We start from the raw sequence: 14,298 nt of genomic DNA on the forward strand, positions 1-14,298 counted from the left end.
GAGATTTTTTTTTAAAGCAAATTGCTTAAAATTTATAGGCAAATTTCAAAGAGTTGTGAATGTGATTGATAAATGTTCTTAATGAGAAGGTGGATGGTATTTATTTTTCTTTGTACTATTGCAATTCTCATGTTGATATCCAGAACACATTCCAACCAATGATCGCTGTAACTTCAGGTGGATTGCTCATTCATGCAGTGATATTTTTCCCGTATTAGTTATTTATGTACACTGAAATTTCTATAGATATTTTAAATCAAACTGACGAGCAGTGAACCTAGTGCAGATATAACACGCGATTGCTTTACATCGCACGCAAATTTTCATGGATTAAAAAATAGATGTCACAATCTTATCAGTCAATTGGATAAAAATGTACACAAGCAACAACATAGATAAATAAACAATATTTAAAATATAGAGTAAAATATTGTAAATGAACAATCCAGTTGAGAAAAGGAGAACTTGATAGAAATGTAAATCGCAATGATAAAGTAAAAAAAAAAAAAAAATGTACATGACACCTTACCATTACAAAAAAAAAAAAAAAAAGTGCCATTTCAAAATAAATGTAAAAAACAATTTTTTTTTTTTTTTTTTAAATCTAACTTTTTTTCATTTCATCAAACCTTATTTTCCTTTGGAATCTGGCTTACTATTTATATAAATTATGGAGAGTACAACAAAGTGTCGTTCAAGTGCATAAGCGTTGAGGAAAATGCATCATTCGACAGGCTCGCGAAATGAAAACAACTAAGACAAGTAGATTAAGACAAGATTAAGTTGATTGCAATGCAAATTTTTTTGTTGTTGTAGAATATAAATTGAATGCCGCGATTATGAATTAAGATTATGTTGATAATATTAAAGACCTCATTGTTGAGCATTGATCCTTTGGAGAAATTTTAAACAAGTCAAAAATAATTGTCCAGCAATATGCATATGATAGAACTTTTAGTTTTTATATGGCATCAAGCGACAATGGATTAAGTACATAATTTCATCAATGTATAATGCAATATAAAATCTAAGATGGATTTGTTTTTATATTTTAAAAATACTCTTGTTATCTGATGGCAAAAACTGTTGGTAGTGTCAGTACTACCATAGCCATCAAAATTGAGTTATAATTTCTGTTTTGGCAACTGATGAGACAAATGGTACAATAAAAATAAAAGGATTATATTTGAATAAACTTACCCATCTGCACCTGCTTGAAGATTGGCATGATCCAATAACTGCATGTCGAAATCAGGTATACTATCAACTGCAGATTGTGACGACGTTGGCTGAGAGTAAGCAGGAGGTGGTGGTGGGGCTGATGCCCCTGCCATAGACTGTGCTGAAGCGTAATTAGTGTTGTAGGTTGGGCTCACTTGACTTGTTGCAGCTGGCTGTTGTGTTGGAGGGGGAGGACGTAACCCTGGATTTGGGGATACAGCATGTGGAGACATTAGCATCGCATCAGGACTGTTACTGTATGGACTGTGAGGTGTGCGCGGTGAACCACGGCCTGCAAGGAAGGAGCAATAAAATTTGACAAGAACAAAGATAAAATAGGTGTTGAAAGGTACTTAGGGGTGTTAAGAACCAAAAAGAAAATGTCATTTTTGTAAGAAAATAAAAACATAGAATAAAATATGAATTTTTTCCATTCATTGTAAATATTGGCTGATTTTTTTTTTTTAATCTTGGGCTAACTTGTAAATGGATATTTATTCAAAACAAAAGAAAAATCATAAACATCATGAAATTAAAAACTAAAAACCATAACAATGACAATAAACTGATGCAATACCTGGAGGCAAACTTAGTTGTCGGTGAATTATTCTGTTTTGGGCATACATCTGTTGCTGCTGTTGTTGTTGCTGAGAACTATATACCGACATTTGAGCCTGGGAAGTAGGGAATTGAGAATCAGGGGGGAAATGAAAATGGTTGGCAGCTTGTTGCATTGGACTAGATAATGAATTACTAGGTATTGACCGGTGACGAGGAACTGCAGCAAATTGTTGTGGATTGACCTAGAAACAATAAAAAAATAAATAAACAAATACTATCATTTGTAGATTGGATAGCATAAGCCGCAAAAATTAATGCAAAGCAGAATCTATTAAGAAAATCTATCAAAATGTATTTTTATTATGTACATAGAATGTTGAAGTAAATATTGAAACGGAAAATATACACATCATACATTTGATAATAATTGTGTGTGTGTGTGTGTGTATAAAGTTATCTCCAAGTTCAGTGTATTTTTTGGAGTTCCTGTTTCTGCTGACTGTTCTTCCTGGTGAATGACATGGAAAAATCCTTTATCATTAATTTTCACCAGTTTAAACATAAACAACCCTAACTATTTTTCAGAATAGTTTTATTTTTAACTAGCAGCCCCATGTATCAGGATTGCCTGGTAAAAAGATGTCACAAACCAGAAGAGATTTGGTAGTATGGTCTTTATCCTATATAATACCAATTTTTTATATTTATTTTATAATTATCATTAATGAATACTGATGCACAAAATTATTAATTTGGGTGACCAGAATAATAAATGTTTTCTTACTTAAGAATTAACAGAAAAGAAGTCATCAGCTATGCTCCTACACCATACAAAAAATTTTTGCAGGTAGTAAATGAAAATCCTCTACATTTAGAAAGTGGCAGAGCCGACTCTGGTGGCAACGAAGCAGATGAAGAAAAAGAAGAAAAAAAAAACTAATTAGGATAGAGCATTTGTTTAGTGTTTTATTTGAGAATATATTCTAGAATAGCTGATCAGTATCCAATCTTCGAAGGAAGTTGGAAAATGGTGTGGTTGGCTCATCAAGTTTGAGTAAAATCTATGTTCAGTACATGTAAATATTAAATGATAAAAGTGAAAGATACCTATTTTTATATAAGAAAATATTTTTATGACACAAAGCATTGACTGACATCATGTTGTCAGTTGTTGAGCAGTGTTCGAAAAAGAAATTTAAGCAATCCGGTTTAGGTTTGGGAAAGCCAATCAAACTGCCTGGAGTTTACTAATGCCAGCATAAGGGAGCATTCAGCATTTATGCATGGTAGACGTAAAAAGTAAATGTTAAAAATACAGAATGAAAAGATAAACACTGACGATGTGATCAGTATTATGAAGCTAATCTAAGAAAAGTATCCCGTTATTTTTTAACATTTAACATTAAATATTTTAAAGATGGTGAAATCATCTCCAACCTTCTCAAAGTATGACTACTTTGAGAGAGCAAGTGAGTCTCTTTGAAAGTATTATAGGAATTTACAATATTGAATAAACTTGATTGATAATAACTGTAGAACATGCAGTAGGTACTGGCATACAGTGTGACCATACTGAATTTATACAATATTTTGACCCCTCCTTTTACTTAAAAAATTCACCAAAAATCAGGGAATTAACCAATTTTAAAGAAATTTTCAGTATTTATAAAATAATGATCACGGAAAAAAAATTAAATTGAAAAACAGGAACATAGAAAAATAATTTAATTAAAAAATGGTAAAAATTATATGAACGTTCCATGTCGGTACGTACAGAAAAACCAGTCTGTTTTGCCCACTCTCCTCTCTCTTTAACTACCTGCCTGTTTGTGTATATTAACTTCAAATTTCACGTAGACATTCTGATAAATTTTAACGTAAGCTTGTTTTTTAGCATGTAATTTTTTCAATAATCATAAATTGTTTTCTTAACCAATTATAATTCTGTATTAATAAATAATGGTGCTAACTTTTTTTTTTTTCCAAATGAATAAATTGTCAATAGTATAATTAATAAATTTAATTAACTTTTATGCGTTTTTAAATGAAGGGAAGGGGTCTGCGACTAAAAAGGGGTCGCTAAGTATGCCGGAATAATGTTAAATAACGAAATAAATTATATCTAATTTGTCCTTCTATACATACTTGAATTTTGCTGCCATAATTTTTTTTTGACACAGTCTCGTTCCTACCAGTGTCACATTTTGGGCGAATTATTACTTTTCCTTTTTTTAGCAAAAGTTAAGTACATTTATCGTATTAATTCATTATCTTAAGACTTTAACTTAACTTGGAAATAATTCAAGAAAAATATAAACAAGATCTTTGTCATAATGAATTTTTATGTGAAATGTAGGGTTTTTCAGATTTGAGATAAAAGTATACCATGAATTTTTTTATTTATTTTTTTTTTTATTTCACACACTTTTTTTTCTTGGAGAAATTAACTTTAAACTATAATCTTTTAAAACACAATAAAAAAGTAATCAAAAATTAAAAAAATTACTATGATTAGCCGACGTTCAAAACCATGCCCCCTACCAAATCAGCCATTAAATTGGCCATACATAAAAAAAAATTATATTACAACTTATTGTATAAAAATTACTAAAAAAGTTCAAAAACCTTTTTTTATGTAAACTACTTTTAATTTTATTTACATAATTCCATTCCTCTTAATACTTATAATTTGTCCTTTATTTTATTCACTTCTCTCATCATCCAAAACATTTGTGTACAAATGAAGGTGACAAGCAAGATAAAAAAGAAACAGTTTTAGTAGTATATAGATATCTTGATTCCAAATGATAACTTTAGTGTTTCTTTTAAATACTTTTCCTTTAAAATTTATAAGTGAAACAAATGTGAAAATTTGATTTTAATAGTAACATGAGAACAAAAAGATCTTACTGGATGCATTCCTCTTTCAAGAGAGCTCTGAAGTGCTGTAGCTGTTTGTGATGTGCGTGCATTCCACGGAGTTGAAGTGGACTGAGTATAGTGAGGTGACAATTGGGATGGAGAAGATACTGGGCCAATCATTGGACTGACTGACTGCTGAGGCCGTGGCATACCACTGTAACGTGGTGACATTGGTTCAGGGAGAGTCTGGTTTCGCTTTAAGAAAAAGAAGAATACTGATTTTTTTGTTTGAACAAACAAATACAAACTGTACATATTCAAAAGAAAATAAAAAAGGTGATGCGATATGGCAAATAAAAAAAAAAATTGTTTAAATGAGAAAAATGTAAGAATTTTTTGAAAAAGCATAAAAAATGAAATATAAATTTTAAGGCAAAAACTAAAACAAAGTATTTTTAAACTATCAGCTAATGGGTTCTCTTGAAATACCTGTTGGGCTTAGTAAATTGAACTCCCAAAAATACTTGCAACTATTCTAAGGCAATATGATGCTACAGCCATCATAAAAGATTTAATCTTTGTTGCATGTTTTTTTTCTAAAAGGACATTGTAGAGCAAATTATTCAGAAGTAATATATGGGAGTGACTGGAAAAGCTAAAATGTGTTCATTGGTATATCGCAGCCTCAGTCAATCAGTCCAAAGATTGACCCAGTATCTTACTTATATTACAATGGTGAGGTGTAATAATGAAATGAATAGTATCACATTTACTTCTCCCCATCAGGATCAAGTTAGAAAAAAAGGTTGATTTTTATACAACTTCCCAGAGAAGGACACTGAATTGGAACAAAAATATAAATTCTCTTAGTCCTTCACTCACCTGAGGATATAACAAATACTACACTTTGATTCTAACAAAAAACCAACAGAGTGGACAACAAATGGATTCAATAACAAATATCCTTATTGTTCGAAAACAAGAAAGCTCGATATATTAATGAATAAATACAGAATAACTATTGTATTAGAATGTGTTTTTATCCTATTTTCTTTTCTTCATCACATTCTTGGATCATCTGTGACCTCAGTTCTTATTTGCCATGGAGATCCATTTTTTTTAGATTCCAGGTAAAAGTTTGCTACTGATAAAGACATTTTGCTATCTCACCCCTGTCCAGTCATTAAAATAAAATTCACTTGTGATGCTATATAACCACAGCAATACAACAATAATTTTCATCTTCCCTGTTCAGAGAATATTTAATGACAAAAATTTGACAAGTAAAATAATAATCATAAAAAAACATCTTTTCTATGTAAAAATGATAAAACTCCTGCAAGATATAGGAAGTATATATTCAATTTTATATATATATATTTTTTTTGTTGCATGCACATGAAAGGTCAATTAAAACTAAAAATGGTTCAATAATAAAGACCAATACAGTTAGCTGAAACTTATTTTTACTCTTGAAATTCCATTAAAAAATTAAGGGTTCCTGCTACATGTTTTTAATTCATTTCTAATTACTATTTACAAATTGAAGATTTTGGGAACAAAAAAAAATAAAAATAAAAAATGAAAAGATGACAATTTTTAATAGCAATTGGAAAATGGGAATGAAAACAAAGAAAAGAAAAGGATATCAAATAAAAGCAGAACGAATATAAAGGAAGGGGTGTGTGTGTAGGTCAAGAGAGTTGGGAATGGTTGCATAGCATTTTTGTTATAGGGGGAAGAGGAGGTGGGATGCCTTTGAGAATGTGTGCTTATTATCAGCAAGACATTGCTCACCTGCAAAGTTACATTAGGTGCATTGCCACTTTTCATCAATTCAGCCAAGTTTTCAGGAAATGGTTGTACCGTGCTGGAATCCATTCTGGTCTGTAGGGAGAGGGAGGATAGAGGGTAGAGATTATCCATTAGTAGGATACATACGTCTGCCTTAACATCAGCGCGCGCACACGCACACACACAGATGAGCAATATGGATTAGGACAAGCAAATATCAAGGAAGCATGCTGGGAAAGCAACTATGGACAGTTATTTTTTTGTGCTCAGCCATAAACTAGAGACACATAACAACCTTCTTTAAAGCTTATAACACCAATTGATAAACACAAAGTTTGAAGGTATGAAAAAGTTCAAACATGACATAGAATAATTATTATTGAAATTAAAAATATGTATAGGTTATTCTTTTTTTACAAAGATGATTGACCAAAATATTTTTTTTATTTAAAAACAGCTTAATTAATAAAACAATATTTGTGACTGAAGTGTCATTGCAACATTTTTTTTGTATCCAAGTATCCTTATATGAAACTGTTAGTTTGGTAATGCTTATTAAGTAGCGATACACATGAAAAAAATCAAATTGCTTAAAATATTTCAATAATGGCATATAAAGAAAGAGCTTGATGAGAATTAAGAAAGAATCTTGTTAAGTTTTTAAAAAATCTGACCAAAAATAAATTATGATTATTTTTATGCCTCACATGTTTGGATATTTTCCCCTCTTATGACCATATGCATTTTGTCACATTTTTTACACTTTTTCAGTAATAATATATTTTTGTTAAATTGTTTGGATCAGATCGATCACCAGCATTTTTAAAGATAGCGACAATAGAGGACTTCTTCTAACAAGGGAAACAGGACCGAGATAAACGGTGATTGAATAAATCTGAGAGGATAGAAGAAAGTTTATTTGAGAACAGAAATGAAATCAGGACCGGAAACCTTAGATTGGTCCACACCAGCAAGAATTATAACAACCATCTTTGCAGTGATAATTACAGAAAACAAAGTCTAATCAGTTTTCAAAGGAAAATCTGGAAGAAAAGCATCAGAATCATCAATATAAGAATTGTCAGCCAAAAAAAAGAGATCAGCCTTATGCTAAGAAAATGAAATGACTTAGAGACCATTAAAAAGAGGACGAATAGCAGACTTGCCACAGTAACACTATTATAGATTCTCCAAAAATCACGGGAGCCCACCTTCTGAGATGAGACAGTCACAAATCAGGTGAAAATAGCTAAACTTAGTCTCAGAAATTGCTCTTTTGCAAGCATTCCTAGCAGTTCCATAGGATTGTCTAGAAGTCTCAGAACCATCTGACGATACTGACTGAAGTAATAATTACGTGGGTAATAGTAGCAGCACAAACAGATGAAAACCAAAGAGGAAGAATGAGGTTTGGTTTAAAACTGACAATGAGGAATGAAGGTGTCAATTCCAACAAAAAGCCAGTCCGTAACCTCCTTAGCAGCAGTATTTGGTGACATACAAAAAATAGAACTGACCCCATGGGAAGCTGTGAAGCCCATCTCAATCAGCCCTCCTGTAGTTAAATGCTTTCCTATGGAAGAGACGATCAATTGAATACTTAACAAAAAATCAATTTCAACAACAGCATGATCAGAAGAACCCAATGGAGGAGAAGAAATAGAACATGATTCAGGAAAAGAAGTGAGAAAAAGATCAAGTAAAGATGGTTGATGAAGGTCATTATCAGGAAACGTGTAGGGAAGGTGACAATTTGGAACAAGTCATGAGATGGAAAAAAGCAAGATCTGTGTGATAAGAGTGAGAAAGCTAGTCAGAATGGTGAGCATGAAAATCACCAAAGACAAAGATAGAGTTCGACACATGAAGTTGTAATGCATTATTAATAATGTTGGATATAACATCAGCAACAGAGCAATCACTGTCAGAAAGGGATAAAAAGAACAAGTAGGAAGTGGAGTGCAGCAAAGACAACCTCAAATAAATAAAAGGAAATCCATGAGATTCAAAACTAGGGACACATACAATGAGGAGATCATTGTGAAGAAAAATAGCAAGATCATACAAATACAGTGAAGAGTCTAAACAGACAATAACCCTCCACATGTAGATCATTGCTATCAATAGAAGAATTAACTTTGTGCAAAAGAAAGGACTGAACATGAGGAAAATTTAACCTGAGACCTCTGATGTTATTCTAAGAAATAGTAAGGTGCTTGTTGTGTGTATCTGTAAAAGGTATGAGAAAATAAATGAAAAGGAGATAAAGGTAAAATCACTTCAACACAAAGCCTGAAAAAGACCCCACTACCAGCATTCAAAACAGCCGAACTAAAAACAGATGCCATTCAAGAAATATAGAAGAAAGGAGTTACTAGACTGACCGACAAAATGTCGCCTCTAAATTAGTTATGTGGCTGGCGTTTTTATTCTGACACCATTACTCTCCAACAAATGCCTTGTCCATAACAGACAAAATACTAGAGTGGCATTTCAGAAGATTCAGTGTTTCAGGAACAAAATAATACAAATGAAGAGGGCCAGAGAATATAAAAAAGAAAGACAGTGTAAAGAACGAACCGGAACAATACAACTTATGAGGGCAAGAGAAAATAATAATAAAAAAACAAAGTTGAGACAATACAAACGAGTTCTGGTAATACAAAAAAAAAAAAAAAAAAATCAAACTTATACGATCCAAGTAGTGAAGCCAATATGATATTGATGTCTTCAAAAATACTGTTAAAAGTTGGAAAAAATGAAAGCAACAACACCTTTTTGTTAAAATAGTAAAATAAATAAATAAAACTTATTTGCTATATTAAATTTGAAATTGCAGTTTTAGAGGAATTCAAACATCTTTCTCATTAAACCTTAATTTAATTTGTTTCAATTTTCTTAATTCAATGTAACATTGGAAAAAATAATTCAATGTAATTAAAAAAAAAACACACACACACACACAAACAAACTAATTTGTACTCTCCGGAATCTAATGATTATTTATTATGTTGCTTGTATTCTCGAAAAAAAAAATTGCATTGCTTCGATAAGATTATCTTTAATTTGGTATAGACTGAGAAAGGAACGCTTCTCCAAAAACAATTTTCTAGCTTAATCGGCACCATCATTAAACTGAATTAAACACATTTCCTTTTCTATCTTGTGCCAAGTGCAAATATAACTGGTGTCAGAAGTCAGGTCCGGTTAGCTCACTTGACAGTGCTTATGGCAGTTAACATATTCAAGTTTATTTTTAAGAATGTGCAATTTGTTAAACATGGTTTTAAATTTTGAAAAAACTGACAAAATAGTTCATGGTAATGAGGAATCAACTGTGTATTTGATGATAGCAGTCTTCATTTAAAGGTAATGCTGCATATAAGAGCGAAACAAAATTCTTTATGATGGAATTTTACAAAGACAAACAAAAGGAACCAGCACCTTAAAAGGCAGCCAAAGGTCTCAAAAAACGCCTGACATTTATCAGTAAGAGTGCCTCAGGTGACAGACTTTAATTATATATCTCTACATTGTAAGGCATACTGTTTAGAAGGAAAACTTATGCCACGCAATGTAATAGACACAATTTTCATTTAAATTAACCACATTTTAGATATTGTAATAACTTGGTTCAGGTTAGGGTTTTTATTTGATTCATGTTACACTTTTAAATTAATATTTTGTTTCAGAATTACTCGTGATTAGGATTGATAATTTGGATTGTTTGTACATTTTATTCACCTCTCGGTTGTTATTTTCACAATGTAACTACCAACATCCTTAAGGTATATATGTTTTTATCTTCTAGTTGAACGCAGAAAGCTGTGATACAAATATAAAGCATATATAAAAAAACAACTGCAAACAACTAGGAAAGGAACCTTTAAAATTTTTTTGTCAAAGTTACTAAGTAAGAGGTTCCAGAGTTCAAAAATATGCACCTGAAGGTTTGTAGTTATATCAATTGAAACACTGTCAATATAACACAAATGAGAATAGTAGTCAGAATAATCAAAAATATAGATTCCAGTTTTTGTAACATTCTCTCAAAGGGATATCTCCTTTAAAATTATTAGAACCTTATTACCTTAGATGAAAAGGTAAAATCTAGAAAGTTTACTAAAAGGACATTAAAATAAAATACAAAAATTACATATTGTTTTAACAATAAAGAAAAACTGATAAAATGTGCTAATTTAACTTTTTAACCTACTTTAATAAAATATAATGTATCTTTACATTTAAAAATATACCTTTGCTATGTAGTATTATATATTTGTAGAAAATAATACTTCAACATTTTATTTAATATTTTAAAAATGAACTCCATGATTTCAAAGAAAATGGCAGAAACTTACTTGAGGAAATCTGGTTGGAAACATTTGAGTAAAAGTATGCTGCTGTTGTTGCTGTTTTACAACCATAAAATGCTGCTCATCTTGTAATCTTTGACGTTTTCGCATTCTCAACTTCTGTTGGTGTTCACTCATCGTCTGTCGAGCAGGTGAATTCAAAGTGGCCCCAAGCATCGGTCTAGGTCCTTGTGTTGGCAGGCTAGCACCTCGTAAAACTACAAAAAAAAATAAAAAATAAATAAATTGATAATAAAAATAAAGTTAATGACAGATTTCAATTATATTAGCAGGGGGTGCCCAGCGTTGCCTGGGTGTTTGGAGGTGTGTGTATTTTTGAGTAAATCAAAACAAAAATCGTTGCCCGGATGTTTATTAAAAAAAAAAAAAAAAAAGTTTTGGTAGGTATGTAGGAAGGATTGAACTCAAAGCCTTGACGTGCAGTTGGAAAATAATAAAAACGTGCAACGTTTAACGGAAACTTGTTTGAATTTATTTAAGTAAGATTAAGAATTGGCAGGTGCCTGTACTTGACGACTTAATGAGGTCAACTTTCAGTGTGGGGCAGTATTTTATTTACTGCGGGTCTGTTCGCTTCTTTTTTTTATATGAGAGGGGGGGGTGTACCCAGCGTTGCCCGGGTGTTTGTAGGTGTGTGTGTGTGGGGGGGGAGAGAGAGAGAGAGAGAGAGAGAGAGAAGAGAGAAATTAATAACCCTGCTTAAATATTATAAAAAAGACGGCGTAAAAAACCCCCCAAAAACCCAAAACCAAAACGGAAAAAAAAAATGGCATAAATAAACCTGTGTATGGGGGAGGGGTAAACTAAAGCGACGTAATAAAATAAAACGTTGCCCAGGTGTTTAAAGGTGTAAAAGAAAAAAAAAAAAGTTTTGGTCGGTTAGAGGGATTGAACCCAGAAGCCTTGACGACGTGTAGGTGGAGATCAAAGCCAACTACTTCACCGTCTCGACCACGAGTGAGAGTAATTGATTAGCTGTTAAGTTAAGGCTTATAAAGCTAGTAAAAGAGGTTTGATTGACAGGAAGACGTTAAATGAGGTCATCGCGGGATCGTTATTTTTAGTTTTCACTTCCCCCCAGATGATGGTGGGAAGGGGGGAAAGCAGCACGAAAGCCGAGAACCCAACGTTTTAATTTAATTTCACTGTATTTATACTAAAATGCAGGACAAACAGGAGACAGAGCAAAATAGCGCGAATCTCATAAAAGTCGACGTAAATAAATCTAGAAACGACCCGCGTTCCCAAATCCTAGATATTATGATATAGGACCTATATAAACAGTTTTAAGCGATAGTAATGACCCCGGGAGCGTGTGCGAAAGAAACCTTTGCGAGACATACACGAAATGGTCACACACATTTTGCCCTTATATATATATATATATATATATATATATATATATATATATATATATATATATATACTAGCGAGGGATACCCGGCGTTGCCCAGGTGTTTGTAGGTGTGTGTGAAAAAAAAAAACAAAAAAAAACAGGTGCCCGTGCAAAGAAAAAAAAAAAAAAAAAGCCTTGACGACGCGCAGTTGGAAAATAGTAAGGTGAAAAAAAAAAAAAAAAAAAAAAAAACAACAAAAAAAAAAAAAACAGGTGCGCGTTTTTGATTGACGTGACGGCGATAGCAATTCAAGCAGTAAGCATTTTGTGCGGGACAGTTTTTGATGAGGTCAATAAATCGGTTTGTTTGTCTTTAAAAACCCGCTCCCTCGTCTCGAAATGAAAGCTACCGTCTGATATGACGAAGTCGACATTGAACAAACGTTACTTAGCTCTCTAGAGACCACTGGCTCTGGGCCTGTGATTAGAGTCAAGTTTCGCTTTTTGTTTATACCGAAAACCGAATGTAATGCGTGCCGATGCGGGAAATGTGGAATAATTATCGTTTGAAAGTCAATAAAATTAAATAGACAGGCGAGCTCCGTGGTTAACAGTGAGATATGACAATTTATAGATGATATAAAAAGTTTTAAGAAGTTGTGAAGCGAGCGAGCGCTTCTCTGAAAGAAGCCTTTTGTAGACATTGAGGAAAAGCATACATACATACATTTTCGCTTTTATATATATATACTAGCGGGGGGTACCCGACGATGACCGGGTGTCTTGAGGTAAATCAAAACTCTTTGAACTCTTTGGGGGGATTAAATAATAATAAAAAAAATGTTTTGGTAGTTGAGTATGAGAATTGAACTCGTACCCTTGAGTTGGAAATTAATGTGTGAAAAAAAAAAAAAAAGTGCTACGTTAACCATTGAGCCACGACGACAGACAACGTTAAACAGGTTTGAAATTATTTATTTAACTATAAAAACAGGCTTGCGCAATAAAAGTTAACTCTGCTGCTTCCATTTGACCTAATTAAGAAGGTCAAATAGAGTTACGCTGGACGTTTTTCCCGGCGCAATGCCGAGAACGTCCGTTTGAGTTTAGTTTCAGTTTATACTAAAAAGCCCAATCAACACGCGAGAAGCCAAAATAGCAATAATTTTGTAAAAGTCGACGTAAATAAATCTATAAGCTACATGCGTTCCCAAATCCTACGTATTATTATCTAGAACCTATATACACAGTTTTAAGCGATAGTAACGACCCCGGGAGCATGTGCGAGAAAAGCCTTTTAAAGACATACACGAAATGGTCACACACATTTTGCCTTTTATATATATAGACTAGCGGGGGTACCCGGCGATGCCCGGGTGTCTTGAGGTAAATCAAAACTGGGGGAAGGGGGGGAGGGAGTAAATAATAATAATAATAATAAAATAAAATAATAAAAAAGATGTTTTGGTAGGTGAGTATGAGAATCGAACCCGTACCCTTGAGTTGGAAATTAATGTGTGAAAAAAAACAAACAAAAAAAAAACGTGCGATGTTACCATTGGGCCACCGTGACATACAACGTAGACGTGTTTGAATTTATTTATGTAACTATAACTATAAAAACATGCGTGCGTACCATTTGACCTAATTAAGGTCAAATAGAAATCACGCAGCGTAAGCGTCTGTTCCCGGCGCATTGCAGCGAACACGTCCGCTTGAGTTTAGTTTCATTTTATTTATACTAAAAAGCTCAATCAACACGCGAGAAGCCAAAATAGCAATAATTTTGTAAAAATCGACGTAAATAAATCTATACGCTATGCGCTTTCCTAATTCCTAGATATTATGATATAGGACATATACACACAGTTTTAAGCGATAGTAACGACCCCGGGAGCGCGTGCGTTAGAAGCCTTTTGAAGACCTACACGAAATGATCACACACATTTTGCCTTTTATATATTATAGACTAGCGAGGGGTACCTGGCGTTGCCCGGGTGTTTGTAAAAAAAAAAAAAAAAAAAAAAAAGAAAAAAACAGGTGCCCGTGAAAAAAAAAAAAAAAAAAAAAAAAAAAAAAAAAAAGAAAAGCCTTGACGACACGCAGTTGGAAAATAGTCAAGTGTGAAAAAAAAAAACAAAAAAAAAA

General features: G+C 32.6%; 1 protein-coding gene across 7 annotated transcripts in view; it reads right to left on the reverse strand.

The window, feature by feature from the left end:
- The window catches only part of LOC145296054 (uncharacterized), a 945,555-nt gene that overhangs the window by 16,066 nt on the left and 915,191 nt on the right, over window positions 1–14,298 (reverse strand). For 6 of the 7 annotated variants that reach the window (XM_080142118.1, XM_080142114.1, XM_080142115.1 and 3 more), the window contains 5 exons: window positions 10,800–11,011; window positions 6,442–6,531; window positions 4,693–4,899; window positions 1,799–2,024; window positions 1,201–1,513 (listed from right to left, as the gene is read on the reverse strand). In XM_080142118.1, coding sequence (XP_079998244.1) covers window positions 1,201–1,513; window positions 1,799–2,024; window positions 4,693–4,899; window positions 6,442–6,531; window positions 10,800–11,011 — 1,048 coding nt within the window. The remainder of the gene's footprint in view (window positions 1–1,200; window positions 1,514–1,798; window positions 2,025–4,692; window positions 4,900–6,441; window positions 6,532–10,799; window positions 11,012–14,298) is intronic. The other variant, XM_080142120.1, reaches the window with a different exon arrangement.

This window comes from Euprymna scolopes, chromosome 16 (assembly GCF_053919585.1).
Source record: "Euprymna scolopes isolate OS-2025 chromosome 16, ASM5391958v1, whole genome shotgun sequence".
NCBI lineage: Eukaryota > Metazoa > Mollusca > Cephalopoda > Sepiida > Sepiolidae > Euprymna > Euprymna scolopes.